The 22,494-nt window shown below is 40.9% G+C and overlaps 1 protein-coding gene across 1 annotated transcript in view; it reads left to right on the forward strand.

Annotated features, from left to right (window-relative positions):
• The window catches only part of GORASP2 (golgi reassembly stacking protein 2), a 35,351-nt gene extending 15,412 nt beyond the window's left edge, over window positions 1-19,939 (forward strand). Inside the window, exons 2-10 of the mRNA XM_003990844.6 lie at window positions 2,246-2,326; window positions 4,121-4,324; window positions 5,245-5,331; window positions 6,048-6,178; window positions 9,209-9,341; window positions 11,900-12,023; window positions 15,907-15,993; window positions 17,090-17,200; window positions 18,803-19,939. Coding sequence (XP_003990893.1) covers window positions 2,246-2,326; window positions 4,121-4,324; window positions 5,245-5,331; window positions 6,048-6,178; window positions 9,209-9,341; window positions 11,900-12,023; window positions 15,907-15,993; window positions 17,090-17,200; window positions 18,803-19,143 — 1,299 coding nt within the window. The 3' untranslated portion in view covers window positions 19,144-19,939. The remainder of the gene's footprint in view (window positions 1-2,245; window positions 2,327-4,120; window positions 4,325-5,244; window positions 5,332-6,047; window positions 6,179-9,208; window positions 9,342-11,899; window positions 12,024-15,906; window positions 15,994-17,089; window positions 17,201-18,802) is intronic.
• The last annotated feature ends 2,555 nt before the right edge of the window (window positions 19,940-22,494 follow it).

The following is a 22,494-nucleotide window of genomic DNA, read 5'->3' on the forward strand; positions in this document are numbered from 1 at the left end:
GTTTTAGTAAATTAAAACATGGAGCCATCTTTATAATGGACAACTTTTGTACTGTGACAAATGAAGAAGACCTAGTTTTACTTCTTCAGAAGCAGTGATAGTATAATTTGGTTTTACCTAAAAGGTAACGTTAGTCCTAAAAGGAATGAATGTATCATTAATCAAATATTAAATTTCCTTAATCCAAGAAGTCTGGTATTAGAGGAACATATTCTGGGTTCCTTCCTGGGTTCCATTTTGAAAGCAGTAAAATTTGTTACTGTATAGATAACTGCAGATTTGTGTGTGGATGAATGAGTGCATCTATTATTTGCATAACTTCAGAATTGACTATTGACTGTTAGAACTGTTGGGAGTGTTACAGATAATCGGCCTGCAAATATCCATGCAAACCTCGTTTTCAAAGGATAGTTTTGACAGTATAAAATAATATCACTCTTGGGGCGCCTGGGTGGCGCAGTCGGTTAAGCGTCCGACTACAGCCAGGTCACGATCTCGCGGTCCGTGAGTTCGAGCCCCGCATCAGGCTCTGGGCTGATGGCTCAGAGCCTGGAGCCTGTTTCCGATTCTGTGTCTCCCTCTCTCTGTCCCTCCCCCGTTCATGCTCTGTCTCTCTCTGTCCCAAAAATAAATAAACGTTGATAAAATAATATCACTCTGAATAAAAAGTCCTTAAAATATTATGAAAATATTTTAGAGGAAATACAAAGTGGATTGTATTAACTTTTTGCTGTTTTGTCATACTGTATTACTATTGCCAGCTACTAATATTTTTATTACTGTAAATTTAGAAAATTTAATAATTTTAGTCCATTTCAAGTTTGGTATGCTAACTAACCATTTGAATTGTTGAGAATCTAAGTAATCTTAATCTTCCATTTAAAGTCCTGTATAAGTCTGGCTCCACTCTTTTTTTCCAGTCTCCTTACTGGACTAATGTTATAAGATATATTTTTGAGTTTAACCTCTGCCATGAGCCAACTATAGGACCATAGGCAAGTCACAGGATGGTTTCTTCACCTGCAAATAAAAGAACTGCACAAAATCTGTGGGTTTAGCATTTTATTTGGAGAAACCCTTTGAGAATCTAATGAAAGCCGTGGATCTTTATACCTGGAAAACTGCTGATTACTACAAAATGTTGCATATAATTTCAGGAGCTGCAGTGCTCCCTGAAGCTATCCACACAGACCTCAGTTTAAGATCCCCTGGATTAGAAGTTTTGTGATTTTCAAAATCTATGATTCTATATTTCTGTCCCACACCATTCTGTTGTCTAGCTATACTATATTATGATCCCCATTTTTTCAGGCTCCTGGATATTTACTCATTTCAACTTTCAAATGTCCTTTTTATCCCCTTACCTATCTCAACTTTAAAACCCTCTATTTTTTTTTATAAGTGGTATATTCTTAAAAAAGTTTTTTAATGTTTTTTTTTTTTATTTTTGAGAGAGCACAAGCAGGGGAGGGTCAGAGAGAGAAGGAGAAACAGAACCCGAAGCAGGCTCCAGGCTCTGAGCTATCAGCGCAGAGCCTGACTCGGGACTTGAACCCATGAGCTGTGAGATCATGACCTGAGCGTCGGTCACTTAACCAACTGAGCCACCCAGGCTCCCCCAAAACCCTTTATTTTAAAGCACAATTCGGATGTCTTTTTTTTTTTTTCCTGTGAAGCTTCTTCAGTCAGAATTAATCTTCTCCTTAGAACTCTGTACCTCCATTATAGCCCTTAACCTCTGTAGTTATTAGAGGACTGTGTGTCCTCTGTCTCTCCTTCCTCTTGTCTGTTCCTTACTAGATTATAAATATCTTGACATAGTAGCTATGTTCCTATATTAGTTTTGTTAATTGAGTGGTGCCTTACTAGTAGTAGTCGTGGAATAAATGCTTGCTAAATTAATTTGAATTTGTCACTCAGTTGTAATGAGTAACTGTCTGCTATGTCCTGTGCTACAACCTGAGAAGGTTGCCCCCAACCTCCAAAAGTAGAAGGTAGAGTGAAATAGGACCATAGAGAAAGAACCTCATATGTGGGATGAACTTAAAGAATAGGTAGAATTTAGGGAACTACAAGGGCATTAGTTGGGAGAGAGGAAGAGAAATGAGAGAACTAGTGTGTTTTACCTCTCTCCTTATCAGTGAAATTATCTTAATTTTACTGAAAAGAGATAGGTATTAAAATTTAGCTCATAATTTTTAATTAAGCTTTGCATTTTTCTTTTTTGGCACTTTTGTTTTTACAGGTACAAGAAAATTCCCCAGGACATAGAGCTGGACTGGAGCCATTCTTTGATTTTATTGTTTCCATTAATGGTTCGAGATTAGTAAGTTCAGCTTTTTGTAGTTTTGACTATAGTATTTTGTAACCTTTTGAAATTGGAATTTTTCGGATTATCTGGGGTGGATGTTTATTCGTTAGTTACAAACATTAAATGGAGTTATGATACCAGTTTGTAAAAATTATGTTAGTAAACATGAAAATGTTAAATACAAAATACTATATATACCTCACCCTTCAGTGACTAACTTAGGAGAATAAAATTACTGGAGACTTTTATATGTTAAATATTTAATTTTTTTAAGCAGAAAGAAATAATTAGGATTAAAAAGTTTGCTTTTTCAGTAATGTCAGACTTTTGTATGTTACTGACAAGTGGATTAGTAAAGACCCATTCTCAAATAACTTAGTTTTCTTGGAGCTGAATTCCTTGATATATAAATAATATTATTGGAACCAGATAATTATGTTCCAAAAGTACAGAATTAAAACCACCTTTTATAAGTTGCTTTCAGTTTCCCCGTAGTAAAGTCTTAAGGAAAAAAAAAATTAGATAATTTCAGCAACAGAAATTCTTATGACTATGGCTACTTGATTGGTTTATTTTTTCATAGCAGTTTCAACTTTTTGTTCATTATCAGCATCTCCTACATAATGGCCTTTTTTCATTTATGTAATGAAATATTTAACATACTGCTTCCATTTTTCTCTCCTGCCAGTTCCTAATAAATAAATAAAGCATATGTTTAGGAGTGCTGTCCAAAATTAAACTACAACCTCAGCAAATGTTCTAGATTTTAAAATCAAAGTCATACCAATTTTGTTAGTAATGTGACTTCTTTTTTTTTTTTTTAATTTTTTTTTTTAACGTTTATTTGTTTTTGAGACAGAGACAGAACATGAACGGGGGAGGGTCAGAGAGAGGGAGACACAGAATCTGAAACAGGCTCCAGGCTCTGAGAGCCCGACGCGGGGCTCAAACTCACAGACCGCGAGATCATGACCTGAGCCGAAGTCGGCCGCTCAACCGACTGAGCCACCCAGGCGCCCCAGTAATATGACTTCTTAAGAAGTATTTTGTTTTTTGGGTTTTCTTTTATTTTTCTTACTAAAAACAATTTTTTTTAATGTTTATTATTTATTTTTGAGAGAGAGAACCCACAGAATCTAAAGCAGGCTCCAGGCTCTGAACTGTCAGCACAGAGCTGTATGTGGGGCTCGAACTCACAAACTGCGAGATCACGATCTGTGCCGAAGTTGGATGGTTAACCAACTGAGCCACCCAGGCACCCCGGAGTATTTTGGTTTTTTATCACTAAAGCTCTAGATCACCTCAAATAATGTTGGGTTTCTTTTTTTTTTTTTTTTTTAATTTTTTTTTTTTTAACATTTATTTATTTTTGAGACAGAGAGAGACAGAGCATGAACGAGGGAGGGTCAGAGAGAGAGGGAGACACAGAATCCGAAACAGGCTCCAGGCTCTGAGTGGTCAGCACAGAGCCTGACGCGGGGCTTGAACTCACGGACGGGACCGTGAGATCATGACCTGAGCCGAAGTCGGCCGCTTAACCGACTGAGCCACCCAGGCGCCCCTAATGTTGGGTTTCAAAATCCATAATCCGTAGTCAACTATTAGAAAAAAGTCAGAAGTTGTTGGTAACATAGGAGTTGTTCTTAATTTTTGACATTCTTTCACTTCAAGGAGCATTTGAATGTTAATGAAAGCTTTACCTGTTGGATGTTGATTATTAATACTACTCCAGTAGGGCCATAGGATGCTTAAGCTAAAATAGTTAACATTTTTTATTTATTAAGAAAAAATATTTCTATATGTTCACAGAATAAAGACAATGACACTCTTAAGGATCTACTGAAAGCAAATGTTGAAAAACCTGTAAAAATGCTTATCTACAGTAGTAAAACACTGGAGCTTCGAGAGACCTCTGTCACACCAAGTAACATGTGGGGTGGCCAGGGCTTGTTGGGAGTCAGCATTCGTTTCTGCAGCTTTGATGGAGCAAATGAAAACGTTTGGCATGTATTGGTAGGTATCAAGTGTGAGCTGTTACTTGCAATTTAAGAAATGTTGTAAAAAGATGCTGTCTTCAGCTTGGTTGGATTGTAGAGGTATTATTACTATTATTATTAGGCTATTTTTAGTTTCTGAAAAATGGAATTCATTGCTTTAAAAATATGGATTAATAATTTTTTTTAAACTTAGGAATAATTTGTAAAACTTAGGGTGCCTGGGTGGCTCAGTCTGTTGAGCATCCGACTCTTGATTTTGGTTCAGGTCATGATCTCACAGTTTGTGAGATTGAGCCCCATGCTGGGCTTTATGCTGACAGTGCAGAGCCCGCTTGGGATTCTCTCTCTGCCCCTCCCCTGCTCACACACATGAACTCTCTCAAAATAAATTAAAAAAAAAAAAAAAAAGGAAGAGCAGCAAATGTAGGTGCCTAAGAACTATTTTTCTATTGATTTATCCATTAGAAGAATTGTTAAAGCAGATAGCTACAAACAGCTAAAATAATAAATATTTTAAATATTTATTAAATATTATGTGATTTTATGTTTGAGAGATTTAAATGGGTATATTCTATAGTTTCTGACATGTCTAACAAGATAGAAGTACAGAGGTTTTTAAATTTTTTTTTTTAACGTTTATTTTTAAGAGAGAAAGACAGTGCTAGAGGGGGAGGGACAGAGAGAGAGAGAGGGAGACACAGAATCCAAAGCAGGCTCCAGGCTCTAAGCTGTCAGCACAGAGCCTGACACAGGACTCAAACCCATGGACCATGAGATCGTGACCTGACCCAAAGTCAGACACTTAACCGACTGAGCTGCCCAGGTGCCCCAGAAGTACAGGGGTTTTTAAATCATTATAATTAAGGACTAAACTGTAAAATTTGAAAGATTATTTTATGTACATTAATTTGGGGGTGTGTTTTTGTGTTACTCCAGGAAGTAGAATCAAATTCTCCTGCAGCACTGGCAGGTCTTAGACCTCACAGTGATTATATCATTGGAGCAGATACAGTCATGAATGAGGTAATTCGTGTGTTTGTTAATAATGAAAGTTGTATATTCTCATTAATGTTAAGTTCAGAAGTATATTTGCAGACTTCTCATTTAGAGTTGAAATTTAGTTCTTGGCTGATCAAGATAACTTTCACAACAGGGTGTTAAACAGAATATCTGGGAGGTATCTTACTGGGTATAGCTGTGAGGAAAAATACATATGTGTGGCAGTTGCACAGATTTTGTATGAGATATACAGGAATCTCTTACATACTTCAAGACTAAATCAAATGTTCATTTTAGTTATTGATTTCATTTTCTCTTCCTCTTTTTAAGGGATCAAAGTTGGCTTAGCTGCATTAGATCCTTTTCCTTGTCTGTTAAGCTAGTGGAAGTATATATTGCTAAAAAAAAGTGAGAGGAAAAATATGATGCCCAGGTAACCAGGTCTTACTAATGAAGAGTAAAAGCAGAATATGTAGAATTGGGTGTAGAAGAGTTTTGCTAAACTTGCTGACTAGGTCTTAGAGAACTGGACATAAGACCTTGCACATAGGAGCTAGGTAAAATATCTGAAACCTTGTTTGGAATGTTGGTTTTAAGGAATGAATTTTATGTCTAGCGGCAGGGCCCAGTCTGTACTTTTTAAAAAGGTTTTCCAGGTGATTCCGGTATTAACCAGGTTTGACCCACTGTTCTAAAGTTCAGTAATGTAAAAATGTTTCTTTCCTGTGATGCTTTTGCAGTCTGAAGATCTGTTCAGCCTTATTGAAACACATGAAGCAAAACCATTGAAACTTTATGTGTATAATACAGACACTGATAACTGTCGAGAAGTGATTATTACACCAAATTCTGCATGGGGTGGAGAAGGCAGGTAAGATCACCTTTTAGACTAAGTAATGATTGCATAAACTTACAGTAAACATGATTGCTTTTATTTTTAAACAAGTTACTGGTTTATTATAAGACTTTTCTTGAGAAAAGGAAAGAGCTGACCTGGAATATCGAATTCAGTAATCCATTTTTTTTTAATGTTTTATTTATTTTTGAGACAGAGAGAGACAGAGCATGAGCAGGGGAGGGGCAGAGAGAGAGGGAGACACAGAATCGGAAGCAGGCTCTAGGCTCTGAGCTGTCGGCACAGAGCCCGACACAGGTCTCGAACTCACAAACCGCGAGATCATGACCTGAGCCGAAGTCAGATGCTTAACGGATTGAGCCACCCAGGCGCCCCTCAGTAATCCATTTTTTTAAAGAACATATTTAGGTAGTGTCCTTTTCCTTACTGATCTAAGAGTGAACAGCCTTGTTTTGTTTTGTATTTTAATAAAACAGTTTTCAGTTTTATTTTCCCAGTTCCCCTCCCCAGCAATGGGACAATACAATTGTAACTTTGTCTAGCTGCTGGGGAAATTCCTTAGCATTTTGTGGAAAACTGTTGGCTTTCAGAAGTGGACAAACTAGCCAAAAGTTAGACAAAATTGCAGCAACTATAAAAAGCAATTTAGAAAGAGGATCAAGCCACGCAGAGAAGCAAACTAGAAAATCAGTTTCTCGGGACTGTTCATCAAGTCAATTTCCTAATTTCAAAAAGCCAAAGCAAAACATGTGGACTTAACTTTGCCTCTGTAGGTCTTTCAGCTGTTGTTTAAGTTGTACAAGTTTTTCATTATCTTGAAAGCCTTGTTTAATTGAGGAATTTTTGAGCATAAGCCATAATTATAGGAAAGCCTAGGGTTTGGAAACTTTCACACATATTTTATAAAAGTTCCAGTAATTGCTGGTAAGGGGATGACCTAGTTGACACAGGCAGAGAAAGCCCCTATTTGTTCATAATCATTCCCCACACTACCTGAGATTCTGTAGCTGACTAGATATTGCAACCAGGATGCTAGCTTTTTGCAATTTGAGAAAATAGATAGAGGTATCACCTTAAGAATCTGGCCTTTGTGGGACAATTCTTGATCAAGTTATTATCTGTTGTCCAGGTTTGTAAACACACAGAAATAAGATCTTCTCAAGGCATTCAAAACTGACTCATTTCAGAGGGACTGCCTCATATACACTAAATTTGTAGAGAAGCTGATGTATTTATTAGAATGGCTTTTAGTTTATAATAGAGTACTTGGTAAGCATGGAATCATGGTGGAGTCCAGTAGCAAAGAACATCACTAATTCTTTAATGTTTAATTCTGCAGACTAAATACTGCTACATTCTCATTCTTGGAGCCTTCTTTTCTAGACTCTGGCAACTACTCCTTTTCCGTGGAAGACATTTTTCTTTGGGACATGGTTTAGTATCATTGATCAGCCATTGCTTTAGACAGATGCATATAGACCATTTTTAGTCTGCCCTCATCTGGCAGATGTGTATCTGTGGGTTTCATTCCTTCCTCAGAGACTGACCAAATTTCATTTGTTCCAGCATATTTCTCTTAGTTTCAGTCTTGGGCTATCTGTAAGTTTGCAGAGGGGCTCACTGTGGCCTCAATGCTTTCTCTGCAACCATTTATTTTGATTAATCACCTTGTTTTAAAATGCACCTATGTCTGATAGGCTATGATCAGTCAGTCTAAATTATTTAATCTTACTTTCTTCCTCTAAATCTGAGATCTAGTTTAGTGATAATTACAGATTTGATGGTAGAAGGGACGAAAAGTAAGCAAAGGAAGAGGTAATTTTGTAATATGAAGCATCATTGCAAAGTCGGATTTGGCTTAGGAAGAGCTGAAGTTGGCCACTGCTTGCTCTCCCGGCTTTTGTTGGGGGCTCAAATCCACAGAAACAAAAGATGCATTGGCGGGGGGGAGGCAGAGATATCTGTGCATGGGCTTCTCAGAAAGTATCGAGTAGTTTAGGAAATAAAAGTAATAATGATGGAAACCTAAGTTGGAATCTGATTGTGAAGGGCCTTAAGTCCCTCGGTCAGGAATTTGGATATACCTTGGGTAGTGGGACTGTGAAATACTGTACCAGTGGGGGTTTGTTGGTTCCAAACAGTAGAAACTAACTGTCGTTGTCCTAAGTAGACATGGATTTATTGCTGTGGAGTTGCTCAGATAATCAAAGAAATAGCTTAAAGAATCAGATGTGGGAAGGACAGAATTCAGCACTGCTAGGGATTTAGAGAGGAAGGACTAATTGGCAGTTTTCATTAGTGTTCTACTGAAGAGATGAAGCTGTTTTTGTTTTCTGTCACTCCCAAGATTTGCAGCCATGGGCAAAGAAAGGTGGATTGGCCTGGCTTTGGTTATGAGCCACTCCTTGGGTTGGACTAGGCTCCCTGACTGACAGTCCCACCAGTACTGCCAACAATGCGGAGAAGAAATTCTGCAAAGGGAAGAAGAGAAAAGGAATATTGGGAGGCCAGCAGACTGAAAAGCAGTGTGATCATGTCTTACTAGAAAGATGCCTCTGGTGGCAATGAGAGGATAAATTAGGACTCTGGATTAACTTGGATTGATTTGTGTCAGGCTCTGAAATAGAACTAGGGACTGTGTAAATGACATCATCGGACAGGAGTACTTGGAGCTCTTTGGTGGAAAGGGCCGTATGTCATTCATTCAGCAAATAATTATTGAGTGTCTGCCATGTGTCAGGAACTGTTATGGCAGTAAACAAAACGAGGTCTCTGCTCTTAAGGACCTTAACATTTTATTGGGGGAGACAGCAGATAAATAAATGTGCAGTGTGTCAGATGAGGATAAATGCTTGAAGAAAAATAAAGGAGCTGTAAGGGTAGTGTCTGGTGAAGGGGGGTGCTGTTTTTTAAAGGGTGGTCAGAAGAGGCCTCTGATAGGATGACATTAAAAGAATGGGAATTTGGTTTTGTATTTCCAAACCTCAGTGAAATGCAAGCTGTGATTGATAACAATAACTTTAAGAAATAAAAATATTTTCACAGCCTAGGATGTGGCATTGGATATGGTTATTTGCATCGAATACCAACACGCCCATTTGAAGAAGGGAAGAAAATTTCTCTTCCTGGACAGATGACTGGTACACCTATTACTCCTCTTAAAGATGGATTTACAGAGGTGAGATAATTTTACTACCTGATGATGTATAAAGTTTTCGCTAAAACGAGTCAAGTGTCAGTGTGTGTGGTAGTAGCAGTAATGGAGATAGGGTAAGAGAGGAGTTAAGTGTTGACCATGTTGAATTTGAAATTCCTGTAGGATATCCAGATAGATAGCCTGTGGATCTGGATTTCAGGAACGAGGACAAGACTAGACATACAGATTTGAGAATCATCAGCAAAGAGTGGGTAATTTAACCTAATGAGCAGCGATAAAAATTATTGAGGGATTGGGCCTGGTGGATCAGAGGACTGAGGTTAGAATCTTGAACATTCCTAATATTTAAATGGATGGGCAGAAAGGGGATCCAGGAAAGAACAGGGATCCGACAGAGGAAGTCCAAAGGGAAGACAGAAATCCCAAAGGGAGGACAAAGCATCAAGAAAAATTAAGAGAAGTCAGGTTAGAGAAGGAGTGACAAACACATGTCCTGGGCTAGGACACTTTCAGAGACTGGCAGCAGGCAGAGATCAAGTCACAGGATGGAGGGCAAATGGTGGTAAGGTGGTAATGATAGCTGGTGCTTAATCTTTCAAGAAACTGAACTAGAAACAAAGCAAGATGCTGTGTGGGGATGCTTACAAGATCCAAGTAAGACTTTTTAAGGATAAGGTATTTGTACAGGCTTAACAGGCTTTTATTTTTTATTTATTTTTTTAATGTTTATCTATTTTGAGAGTGTGAGTGCGAGAGTGGGGAAGGGGCAGAGAGAGAGGGAGAGAGAATCCCAAGCAGTCTCCACACTGTCAGTACAGACCCCAGTCATGACCGCAACCACAAGACTTGGACTCTTAACCAGCTGAGTCACCTAGGCGCCCCAGGCTTACAGGCTTTTAGCATGCTTTCTATGAAAGCCTCAAAGGACAGTTAACTCTTGTCTGCATGACTAAATAAAAACCAAACATCCAGAAGGAAAATGCTACAGCTATAAAGAAAGAAAGGGCTGCCACCACTAGCATCAGTTCTAAAGAAAGTAGAAAAAATGCTACAGGGAAGTGTAACCTTTCCTCACTCCCCACCCCTGCCATTGACTGACAGCCAGAGCCCATGTAGTTACATGTTAATCTGCTGCTCCTCATCTGTGATTTCTGCCCCAGATAAGCCTCTGTGGGCAGTCTGGAAGACCAGACGCTGAAATGGCAGCTAGGGAAAAGGGCTAGAGGGCACTGGAGCTGGCGGAAGTTGGAGTATCCAGAGATGAAACCACCCATCCACCCATCCATAGACTCCATACAGACTTATCCCTCCCCCACCCCAGAAGGTGGGGGTCTGGCTGCCACATTCATTCATTGATGAGAAAAGATAAGGTGGACTGAAGGGTTAGACATCTTGAGAAACTTTTAAGGACTCCATTCCGCATTAAGACTTTGAGCTGACTTCTTCCGGGAACGATGAAAGTTACAACTGGCTGAGAACTCAGAGAAGAGAAAAGCGGTGTTTTCAAGGTGGAGTAAAATGAGTCTTGGGCATCTGTGAAGGAGGAAAAAGTAGAATCTCCTCCTAGGGTGGGAGTAGCTAGAACAGTGTGTGTAATGGTGGAGATGCCACGTGTCCAGAGACTGGAAGTGACCGGATGGGAAGATGTTTATAGCACGTGGTCCTTGACATGTAACAAAAATAGGAAGGAGTTGGGGCGCCTGGGTGGCTCAGTCGGTTAAGTGTCCGACTTCAGCTCAGGTCACGATCTCACGGTCCGTGAGTTCGAGCCCCGCGTCGGGCTCTGGGCTGATGGCTCAGAGCCTGGAGCCTGCTTCCGATTCTGTGTCTCCCTCTCTCTCTGTCCCTCCCCCGTTCATGCTCTGTCTCTCTCTGTCTCAAAAATAAATAAACATTAAAAAAATTTAAAAAAAAAATAGGAAGGAGTGTCTGAAGGCAGAAGTGCCAGGTGAAAACGTTGACAGCTAGTATGATCAAAAAAGGTACCTGTTAGGGGCGCCTGGGTGGCGCAGTCGGTTAAGCGTCCGACTTCAGCCAGGTCACGATCTCGCGGTCTGTGAGTTCGAGCCCCGCGTCGGGCTCTGGGCTGATGGCTCGGAGCCTGGAGCCTGTTTCTGATTCTGTGTCTTCCTCTCTCTCTGCCCCACCCCCGTTCATGCTCTGTCTCTCTCTGTCCCAAAAAATAAATAAACATTGGAAAAAAAAAAAAAAGGTACCTGTTAGAAACAAAACAAAACAAGTGAGCAAAGGGAAAAAGAGGCAAACCAAGAAACAGACTCTTAACTACAGAGAACTGACAGTAACCAGAGGGGAGAAGGGTGGGAGGATGGGTTAAATAGGTGATGGGGTCTAAGGCGTGCACTTGTGATGAGCACCAGATGTTGTGTGGAAGTGTTAAATGACTATATTGTACACCTGAAATTTAATATTACACTGTATATTAACTGGAATTTAAATAAAAACTAAAACAAACAAACAAAAAAAGCGGTATCTGTCGGACCAGTGAGAGACAGTGTATATATTTTCTTTGAAATAAACCTGAGTGCTTTTTCTTTCTTTTTTTTTTTTTTTTTTGGCAGGTCCAGCTGTCCTCAGTTAATCCTCCATCTTTGTCACCACCAGGAACTACAGAAATTGAACAGGGACTGTCTGGACTTTCTATTAGCTCAACTCCACCAGCTGTCAGTAATGTTCTCAGTACAGGTGAGCAGAAAAATCTATTCTCTTTTCAACTTACTTTGTTTTACATGATTTTCTTTTCTGCCTCAAGCCATAGATTTTAAAAATTAATGCCAGCATACTTTGAAAACTGTAGATATGTCCTGCATTTAAACCACTTCTCAGTGTATTTTAGACAAGTTGTAGAATCAGGACTGTACCTTTAAATTCTGTTTGCTCTATTTCCTCAACAAATGTTTGCAGTATCCCCTGGATAGTAAACGCTGGAGATAACAGAAGTGAGCAGGATAACGTTCTCTTCCTAGAGGGTTCAGTCTTGCTCAGGGGACACATGCATGTCTTCCTCCTTTTCTGTATTTCTCGTTCTACCTAATACAGTCATTTTTTGTTTCCGTTTTTATTCCAGCAGCTTTATTGAGATATAATTTACATACCATACAATTCACCCTTTGAAAGTATACAATTCAGTGGGATTTTTTTCAGTGTATTTGTGCAAAGTTGTGCAACCATCATGTCAGTCAATTTTAGAACATTTCATTACGCCAGAAGAAACCCTATACCCTGTATCTGTCATTTACTGTTTTTCCCCAGCCCCTCAGGCCTAGACAATTCCTAATCTTTCTTTCTGTGGATTTTCCTAATATAGACATTTCATGCAGTATGCATGGTTTCTGTGACTGGCTTCTTTCACATAGAATAATGCTCTCAAGGTTCCTTCATGTTGTATCATATATTAATACTTCCTTTTTAACGGCTAGATAATGTTCTTTTGTATGGACATGCCACATTTTGTTTATCCATTAATCAGTTGAGGGACATTGAGGTGGTTTCTACTTTTTTGGCTGTTATGAATAATGCTGCCAAGAACATTTGTGTACAGGTTTTTACATGGACCTATGTCTTCGTTTTTCTTGGTTATATTCCTAGACGTGAGATTGCTTCATCACATGACATAGATCTCAGCTTGGTAGGTTGGTAGAGTTTACTTTTCTCTTGCCTTTTTAAAAATCTCCTGTTTTCTGGTTTTGTTTCTTGATAATACCAAGAGTATATTATTTAATTAAATACTGAGGAAGCAAAAGAAATACTGACATAGTTTAGTTGTATTTCATTAATACCTTTTATTCTTGAGCTCCTTTTAATATTTGTGTTCAAAATTTGTTCATACTTGGCTTTGTTCTGGAACGGACTTAGAATGTATTCACCAAGATGCAGTTAAGTTCAACAGTTTATTTCTGCACTTGGTTCCTTTGGTTCAAATCCCAGCCCTTTTCAGAGTCTTCATTTTATTTCCCAAAGATGTGTTTTTCTAGATAATATTTAAAATTTCAATTTTTGGGGGCACCTGGGTGGCACAGTTGATTGGGCAGCCAACTCTTGATTTCGGCTCAGGCCATGATCTCATGGTTCATGGGGTCAAGTCCTGCATCAGGCTCCGTGCTAATGGCACAGAAACTGCTTGGGATTCTCTCTCTCTCTCTCTCTCTCTCTCTCTCTCTCTCTCTCTCTCTCTCTCCCCCCCCCTCTCTCTCTCTACCTCTCCCCCCCTTTCAAAAATAAATAAACATTAAAATTTCAACTTTTTATAATTAAAAATTTCAAACAGTCTAAAATAGATGGTATGGTACTGTGAACCCCCAACACCCAGCTTCACCAGTTTTCAATATGGTGATACACCTCTCTACCCCCTACCATTTGCTTGTTTTTTTCCCCAGCTTTTTTACAATATAATTTGCATACCATAAGATTAACTCACTGTATGCATACATCTCAATGATTTTTAGTAAATTTATGAAGTTGTGCAGTCGTCATCACAATCCAGTTTTAGAACATTGCCTAGATGAAATTAAATATTAATGTCATCAATATCAAGTCATAGATCCAGTTGGGATCCAATTTAAAGTTTATTTCACTTGAGCAGTGTTGGCATCTTGTTTTTATATTGTGGGTTTTTTCCTTACATTCCATCAGATGGTCCTCTAGTTTATTCCTGAATAGACTTAGTAAAGGTGGGTTGGTGTAACTGCCACGGGAGCAGACCATATCTTCCCTCACTACATCATGGTTACACTTGTGTTATCTTAAAAGCATGTGCTGGGATCCCTGGCCTTATTGCGCTGTGGAGAATGGCTTCTTGAATATTAAAAGATAGAAATGTAAATAAAGCAATACTCAGCAGAGACTGAAATCAACATTTTCACTCTGAATAAATCAATTAAAAAATTGAGTATTCTTGTAGTGTGACATGTGAGAACCCACTTTTTGTTAGGCATTTACTTACCCATCTTTGCTTTTAAGTAATTTGCTGCAAAGTAGCCCAAGCAGTAACTGTAGAAACATTAAAAGTATCTTTAATAAAATTTTTTTTTCAACGTTTATTTATTTTTGGGACAGAGAGAGACAGAGCATGAACGGGGGAGGGGCAGAGAGAGAGGGAGACACAGAATCGGAAACAGGCTCCAGGCTCGGAGCCATCAGCCCAGAGCCTGACACGGGGCTCAAACTCACGGACGGCAAGATCGTGACCTGGCTGAAGTCAGACGCTTAACCGACTGTGCCACCCAGGCGCCCCTAAAAGTATCTTTAAAAAAGAAAACTCCTGTATAGATTTGAACATTTTTGGATTATGAAATTTTAGAAAATGAATATATCGTCTTGAAATAGAATTAATCAGTGTGACCTTTTTGCTACCCGCCCTCATGCCTCACATTTCTTGTCCCCTCCCCTGCTTGAGTTTTCTGCAGAGAACTCCCACCATTTTACATGTTGGTTATTTTACTTGTTCAATCTCTGTGTCCCTTTTCCTGTCCGTTATTAGAATATATCCTGAAGGTAGTGATTTCTAATTTCTTTATGTTGTAGAGTGCCTCAGTGCCTAGAACAATGTCTAACATATATATATATACACACACACACACACACACACACACCCCGTAGGTGCCCCCAAAAAGCTGGAATTAATGAACAAACGTAGTAGTCAACCAACTTTAATGAGAATCTGATGAAAGCAAAGAACCCTCTTCTTCTTTTACATGCCTCCAATTTCTGCAGAAAAGTAAATAACATGAAAAAGTAATTATATGAAAAGGGTTGCTTCATGCTTTTAGGCACAGTTCATTCCTGCTACCATATTTAAGCACATTTCTGTAAGAAAATCTGGACTCCGTGTGCACTATTGTTTGGATAACAGCAAAGCCTCTAGCATGAGTAGGTGGTAGACATTAATAGATAACCTTTATTATGTAGAATCCTAAGAGTTACTTGCATTTGAAGAACATAACCTTCTCAAGCTAATAACATCAGTAAAAAGACTTCAGAGGAGTGTCACAGAGCCTGTAGATCAAAAGGAAATGGAAATTCAGGAAGCCAGGTCGTTCTCTCCATCTCTGGAGGCCCACATGCTCTCTTGTCTCTTCCAGGCCATCTGCATCTTCTCCCCTTTCACAGACCAGCATTCATGGTTTCAAAGGGCACATGGTCCCCACCCCCCCACCCCCCCAGCCAGCAGCCCTAGGTTTATGGGGCATTCTAGTTCAGGAGCCCCGTAGAGATTGACTAGAATCCTCAAGTCTCATTTCTGAATTTGTATAACAGTTTTCTACTCTAGCCTTATGTCAGGTATAAAATTCTTGTCCAGTGAGCTTAGCTGGGGTGGGTTTGCAGAGCCTCCCGCCCTCTTAGCCGAGACGCTGCTAACAGTCTTTGTTAAAGGCCACAGGCAGAGTATGTAGATCAGCTAAGACAGTTGGTGAAGCAGCCAGAAGCCGGGCCTGAATGAGTCCCACGGAATGAAGATCCTACCGTGGTGGTGAGGGAAGGGGTCTGAAGACTGTCCTAATAAAGTGTCTTCGTTCTTTGTCAGCTGAAATTGTTAGAAATTTTGTTTAAGATCGTGTTTTTGTTTTAGGTGTACCAACAGTACCATTATTGCCACCACAAGTAAGCCAGTCCCTCACTTCTGTGCCACCAATGAATCCAGCTACTACATTACCAGGTAAGCAGCAGGAGACTGGAGATGTATGTAGTGATAATAGCATTAGTAATATTGTGCACCTTAAAAAACAGTGGGAAAAACCGTATACCTCTGTGGTGACTTTTTATGTCTTTTCATCTCATTTTATCTTTGCTATACCTTTGTGATAAATGAGAGTAAGTAGCACTGAGCTGTCAGTCACCAGCTGTTAACTTCTGAGCCCCAGGCTCCTTGTCCTCAGCCAGCTATGCCTCCAGTGCAGCGTGAGGCAGGAAGAAGGAATATGCAAAAGTTCTGTGCTGAAAGAGAGCATTCCATATTAGCTTCTTTAGAAGCTTTAACATGAAGTTAGATTTGTGTTTATTTCTTACTGTTCCCAGTGAAGACTAAGTTTCTTTACCTTTCAGATAACAATCTTATTTCAGGGATAATGGTGTTATTAGCAATAACACTATTATTTCAGGGATCAAATATACTTGCATCATGAGAGCCTTTAATTGTATGACTGAAGATGTCATTGCACACACATATTTAGTGATTAACCAAGTGTGTACACAGACACACACACAGAGAGTGGTAAAGAAATGTGGTAAAATGTTGACATGTGGGGAATTTGAGTGAAAGGTGTGTGTATGTGTGTATATATATATATATATATATATATATATATATATATGGTATATATATATTATAGTTATATAAACTACTTTCGCAACTGTAAGTCTGAAATTATTTCAGAAAAAAATTAAAAAGCCAGAAGGATTGTGAACCTCAGCCATTCAAAGAAATTTAATTCCTTTTACTACTGTACTTGCTGACATAAATCAGCTCCTTCTCTGCGACACTCAGGCCATCATCGTTATTGCTCTTGGGTTTGGAGGTACGCGAGTGTCTTTTAAGCCTTACCTACTTAGCCATCTAATCACTTAGGTACAGAAAGACATTTCACACAGTGAGCTTTGTTGTTTTGTGAATGTTACGATACAGAACTGCCCCACAGTAAGTGGACTTCTGGTGTTCTCAATTTGAAGTGGGTAGTATTTTTTTCAAAACATGAGGATTGAATGTTTTCCCCGGAGGAAGTGGTTTTATCATTTGTTCTCTGCCTTCTCTTTAGGTCTGATGCCTTTACCAGCAGGACTACCTAACCTGCCCGCCCTCCCCAACCTCAACCTCCCTACACCGCACGTCATGCCAGGCGTCAGCTTACCAGAACTGGTGAACGCGGGTATGTGGCCCATCTTGCCTTCCTAGGACTCTGTCTAAATAAAAAGCTTTTACCCAGGAAAGCAGATCCTCTATTGCAGTTTTTTCTGGAAAGGGCAGATCAGTTGAACAAATTTCAGCTGCTTCAAATAAATATTATTTTTTTTGTTTAAAAAGCTTAAAAAAGAGGAAGAATATTTTTGTGATTCTCCTCTACTTGGCCGCCTCTCTTCCATTTTCCTCTCCTTGCACCCTGACAGCCCAGATACCAGAAAGGCCAGTTATAGAAATAAAGAACAGCAGTGTGGTGCTGCTTTGAGCGAACTGGACGGAAGGTGTGCATTCACCCAGCGCAAGTGAATGGACTCCTCGTGTTTGGGTAGCTGCCACCATCGGTGTTTGTTTTGAGTAGCCAAGACCAGAAACGTGGGCTGTGAAACTGTCACCCTTGCTCAGCTGGCTGGGTTTGTTGTTATTTGATACGTATTCTCTGTTACTAATAGATGTTTTTATGATAAAAACTGAGAGAGACTTTAGCTACACATAGTGAAGCTGGCAGATACTCCCAAGTATTTACGCTCAGATTTTATGCCCTGATGAAAATGAAGCAGCAGAGTGGCCCACGAGTCTGTTCTTTCAGTTAACGATTACTCACCTTCAACTTTGAGAGGACCGCATGTCAAGGCGACTGCTGATTGCTCATTTCAGTAGCTAGGCCCCTTGGTGATGTCAGGGAGTGTGCACGGTCGTGTTTCTGTCTCGGTCGTAGCTGTCCCCGTTGTGCCGTCCCCATCTGTATGTGTTCATCACCTGTCCTCATGGACGCATTTACTTTCCGCCCAGTAGTTTAAAAAAAAAAAAGGAAGACTAGTAAACCCTCATGTTTACCCTGTCTTACCACTCCTTTTGTTTTTTCTATTGTGCCCTGTATTCTTGGCTTCATCCGCCCTTTCCTCGACTTAACAGATAGACCCTAAGAGCATTGAGGTTTTCACCAGCCCGGTGGTTGCTCTGAATATATCGTACCTTCTGCCATTCCTTTGTTTCTTAAAAAAGCAACGCTCTTTCCTTCATTCTCCATTTTGAAATCCTCACGTTGAGCCCACCAAGCGTAATGGTTAACAGTCAGTCAGAGGGCTTGAACAGAGGCTGAGTGCTTACGGTGAGGTGAGGCCAAGGGAGGAGGCTACAGGACAAGCGCCTCCCCCCCCAGGCCGGCCCGTCTCCTCTTCCTGTTTCTGTCCAGAGGGCCCCTCTGACTCAGCTGGGGGCTTGCCTGACTGAAGGGGAGTTATGTCCAACACTAGTGTGGCCGCATTGCTTGCTGGGTGGGCTCTGCCTGTCCTAACGGGGAGAATCATTTCTTCTCTGAACTGGCTGAGTCACATGGAGGTTGTGGAGTCTGGAAGGCGGGAACCTTTCCTTCTGGCCAGCTGGTCTTGGATTGGATATCTAACCCTAACTGTCCTGGCCTCCACCTGAGGATAAGCAGAAGTTGCGATTTGTGGTGTCTCTGCTTGGCTTCAGTTTCCTTAATGAAATGCAAATAAAAACAGTCACGTGATGATGACAGCTGCTCTTTCAGTGCCGGGAGGATGTATGATCTGTGCCGTTTTTGTCCTAGGTTTGCCACCTCTTCCTTCCTTGCCTCCCCGAAACTTACCTGGCATTGCACCTCTCCCCATGCCATCCGAGTTCCTCCCGTCATTCCCTTTGGTTCCAGAGGTGTCTTCTGCAGCGAGCTCAGGGGAGCTGTTACCCTCCCTCGCACCCACCGGGAGCCCAGCCTCCGACCCTGTCACGACCACTGCAAAGGCAGACGCTGCCTCCGCACCCACCGCGGATGTGACGCCCCCCACTCCCAAGGCCCCCACCACTGTTGAGGACAGAGTCTGCGAATCCAGCCCAGCCGGCGAGAAGCCTGCTTCTGCAGTTACGGATGCAAGTGCCTCCGAGTCACCTTAACTTTGAACCGGTCTTCGGAATTGGTGTGGTGGGCTTTGTCTAACCACAGGAGCGTGTCTGGAAATGCAAACTCTCATTAATTTCATACTAGTTTGTACCGTATCTGTAGGCATCCTGTAAATAATTCTAAGGGGAAAACTGAGGAAGAGGACGTGGGCTTGTATCCTGCCAAGTCGGGGTGGGGCTCATAGGCTGGGAGGGAAATGTCAGAAAGTGCTTGTATTTTAAAAACAACCAAAAAGAATTTAAGAGTGGCTTGCTGCCAGGTTTCCACTGCCATTCGTGGGGGTACACATCTTTGGGAAAGGTGACAGGGCATCCACGAGGCTCCCTGTCCCCCTGCTGCTCCTCCTGTAAGAAAATGAAATATTTTATGCCTAGTACTCACATGCAACATTTCTTGTATTTTGTAAGTCGTTTTTGAGAATGCCGACCACCTCACTTAAATCGTGAAAGGAACAGATATTTTACTTTTGGTTTCTGTGAGTCAATCTCTAAAGGTTTACACGAAAATTCCAACTAAAGATGTTTGTTAAAGTTACACAGTGTGCACTATGAATTGGACATCTTTTTATTCAGCCTATTCACAGATCTTTGTTTAGAGCTCTCAGAATTACTCAGACAACATTTTGTAACTGCTGCTGTTGCTTTATACGTCCACCATCAAATGGCATTTAAAAAGAAATAAAGGAAATGCTGCACAGTTTTAAACCAGAAGGTGGCACTTTGTGGCTACTTCTAATATTATAGCTATACTGGACAAGCATAGATTCAGCAATAAATTACAGTAATTTTATTTTTCTTCTTGTGGTGCATTTAAATGACAACTCCTAATTGCCATGTATGCACTTGTTAACTCTCAAGTATGTCACACATCTTTAATGTAATTTTTCATGTCTTTTGTTGGCTCTCTCCCAAGTTTTCTAAGAGATGGTAAGTTAAGTGGAATTGATTTATTCAATGAAATTAAATGCATATTATATCTGTTTTTTAAATAAGACAAAAGAGGTTCATCAGTTATTGACCTGGTAGTAGCATGAATGTTGCTAAGGGCCCAGCACGTGTAATTGAGCTGCGACCGCTCAGCCGGAAGCTAGACTTGCCAGCGCCAACCTGGTGCCTCTAACGGGGGGCCCAGCACCAGCCAATTTTTAGGATATATCCACTACTGAACCAGGTTTGTACTTCACGCTGAATGATAAAAGAAGGCTCCAGCTCTGAGCACTAGCTTCTTCTGTTTGCGTTGTAAATATAATTCTAGAATATTTCAGTTAGCAATCCTATTTTTTTTAACAAGAGCTTGTAACTGGTAGGAAAAATATTCACAAGCATACTTAAATGTTATATGATTTTTTACTTTCCAGTATAGGAAGAGGTGAGCAAGTTGTTATTACTTTCTAAAAGATGCTCATATTTTTTAAAATGTCAAGGAGATACCTTAGTGGAAAGCAAGTAAGTTTTACGCTTTAAAAGTGATTAAAAAACAAAAAACAAAAACAGCAGCTCTTCCAATGCAGTGATTCTTAACTCTTGTGAGGTCACAGTTCTCGTTTGAGAATGATGACAGCCCTGGACCGTCTTCCCAGAAAAAGGAACATAAGCATATATAAAACACTAAGCTCTGGAGAGAGAGGGATTCTTAGCACTCGCTTGGAAGCTAGGCACAGAGTTGGTCTGTGTTGGCTCATTGGATCTTCCTGAGGTGCGAAACACGTATTTTAGATACTCTCTGTTTCCTTCTGGAAAACCAGATTCAGTGTTTATGGAAGTAGGGATCCTGTACTGGGCCCAGAGACACAGATATAAAAACGTGTCCCTGCCAGGAAGCCACTTACTGTGGCTGTGTAGCAAAGAGAGCTTGGGGTGTGGGGTGTAGGGTGTGTCGGGCCTCAGGGCAGTCCTGAAGTGTTCTAACCATGGAGATGAGCTCTCTGGCCAGCCCTTGGTGGAAGGATCACATGCACTCAGAATTACCTTTGAACTCCCTATATCACTCAGTGTTCCCAAGTTCACACAAGAGAGACACGATTGAGGCAGTGATGGTGGAGGATGTTTGGAATAAACTCAGTTATCACAAATATTCTGAAAATAATGGAGGCTTAAACAAAAAAGTTTTTCTCCCGAGTTCAATAGAGATAGTCTGGTAGAGGCAGGATTGGTCCGTTAACAACGTCAGAGACCTCAGCCCCTATCTGTAGTTCTGGAGAGTGTTCTTTTTCCATTTGCATGGTCATCCCGTGGACCCGGATGGCAGGTGGAGCCCCAGCCAGAAGAAGAGAAAGGTACATCCCCTTTTGCGTTGGGGATAATTCAGAGAAGTGTCACACAGCCCTGTGGTTTGCATCCTCCTGGCCAGTGTGGAGTTACATGGCCACTTCTCCCTGAAGGGGAAGCAAAGAAGTGAAGTCTTTATCCTGCCCTGTGCCCAGCTATTACTGAGGAGGAAGAAGAGGAACTAGTGAGGCCGGATGAGCAGCCCCGCTGCCCCCCTGTGGGACTGGACTGAGCCCTTGGCGTGGCCCGTGTGGAGCCAGAAGAGGCAGTCTGGTGAGGGTGCTGGGGAGATGGGCGGGAAGGTTCCTGAGATGACATTTGACGTGAAGAGTTACTCAGGCAAAGGAGGAGGCAGAAACCTAGGTTAGGGAGAGTCTGAAGTCTTTGAGGAATGGCCAGGAGTAGAGTGCACAGGGGGCCCCGAGTGCCAGGCCGGGGAGTTAGGGCTTTATCTTAAAAACAGGGGTCCCTGAAGGGGTACAAGCTCAGATCTGCATTTGAGAAAGCTTGTCTAGCGGCAGGGAGGCTGGAGCGTCTGCAGCAGCCCCTTCAGGGTGGATGGAAGAAATCGACTTGCTGCTGTCACCCAGAGGCATCTTTGGTAGCTAAGACCGTGAGGAGGATTTCCCCTTTCCCCTTTGGGCTTTGTTCCTGTTTTATCCTTAGTTCATTATTAAGCACACTTACCAAGAACAGCCACGTTTAGCTCATTGCCTGACCGTTGAAAAAGGAAATGCAATGAAAAACACCTTTCTTATTTGTGAGACACCAGTTAAGGTTCAGGGATGGCTCTGCCTTCGCCTGAAGGTGAAGGCCTTCCCTTTATCAGACCACCTAGTAAGCATAGCATTTCAACCTCGGCTGCAATTAGAATCATCTCAATTAGAGTATGGATTCCTGGGCCCTCGGAGTTTTGAAAAGCCTCCCAGAGAATAAGAGCCGCTAAACACATTTCTCTTCCACGCGGAACCTGTTCCCACTCTGGCAGTCCAGAGCTTGGGAAGGTAATAAGACAACACAAAGATCATTGTTTACTAAGATATTTTAGCACTTAGCAAAATGCACATGTTAAGGGAC

This window comes from Felis catus, chromosome C1 (genome assembly GCF_018350175.1).
Source record: "Felis catus isolate Fca126 chromosome C1, F.catus_Fca126_mat1.0, whole genome shotgun sequence".
NCBI classification, from domain to species: Eukaryota; Metazoa; Chordata; class Mammalia; order Carnivora; family Felidae; genus Felis; species Felis catus.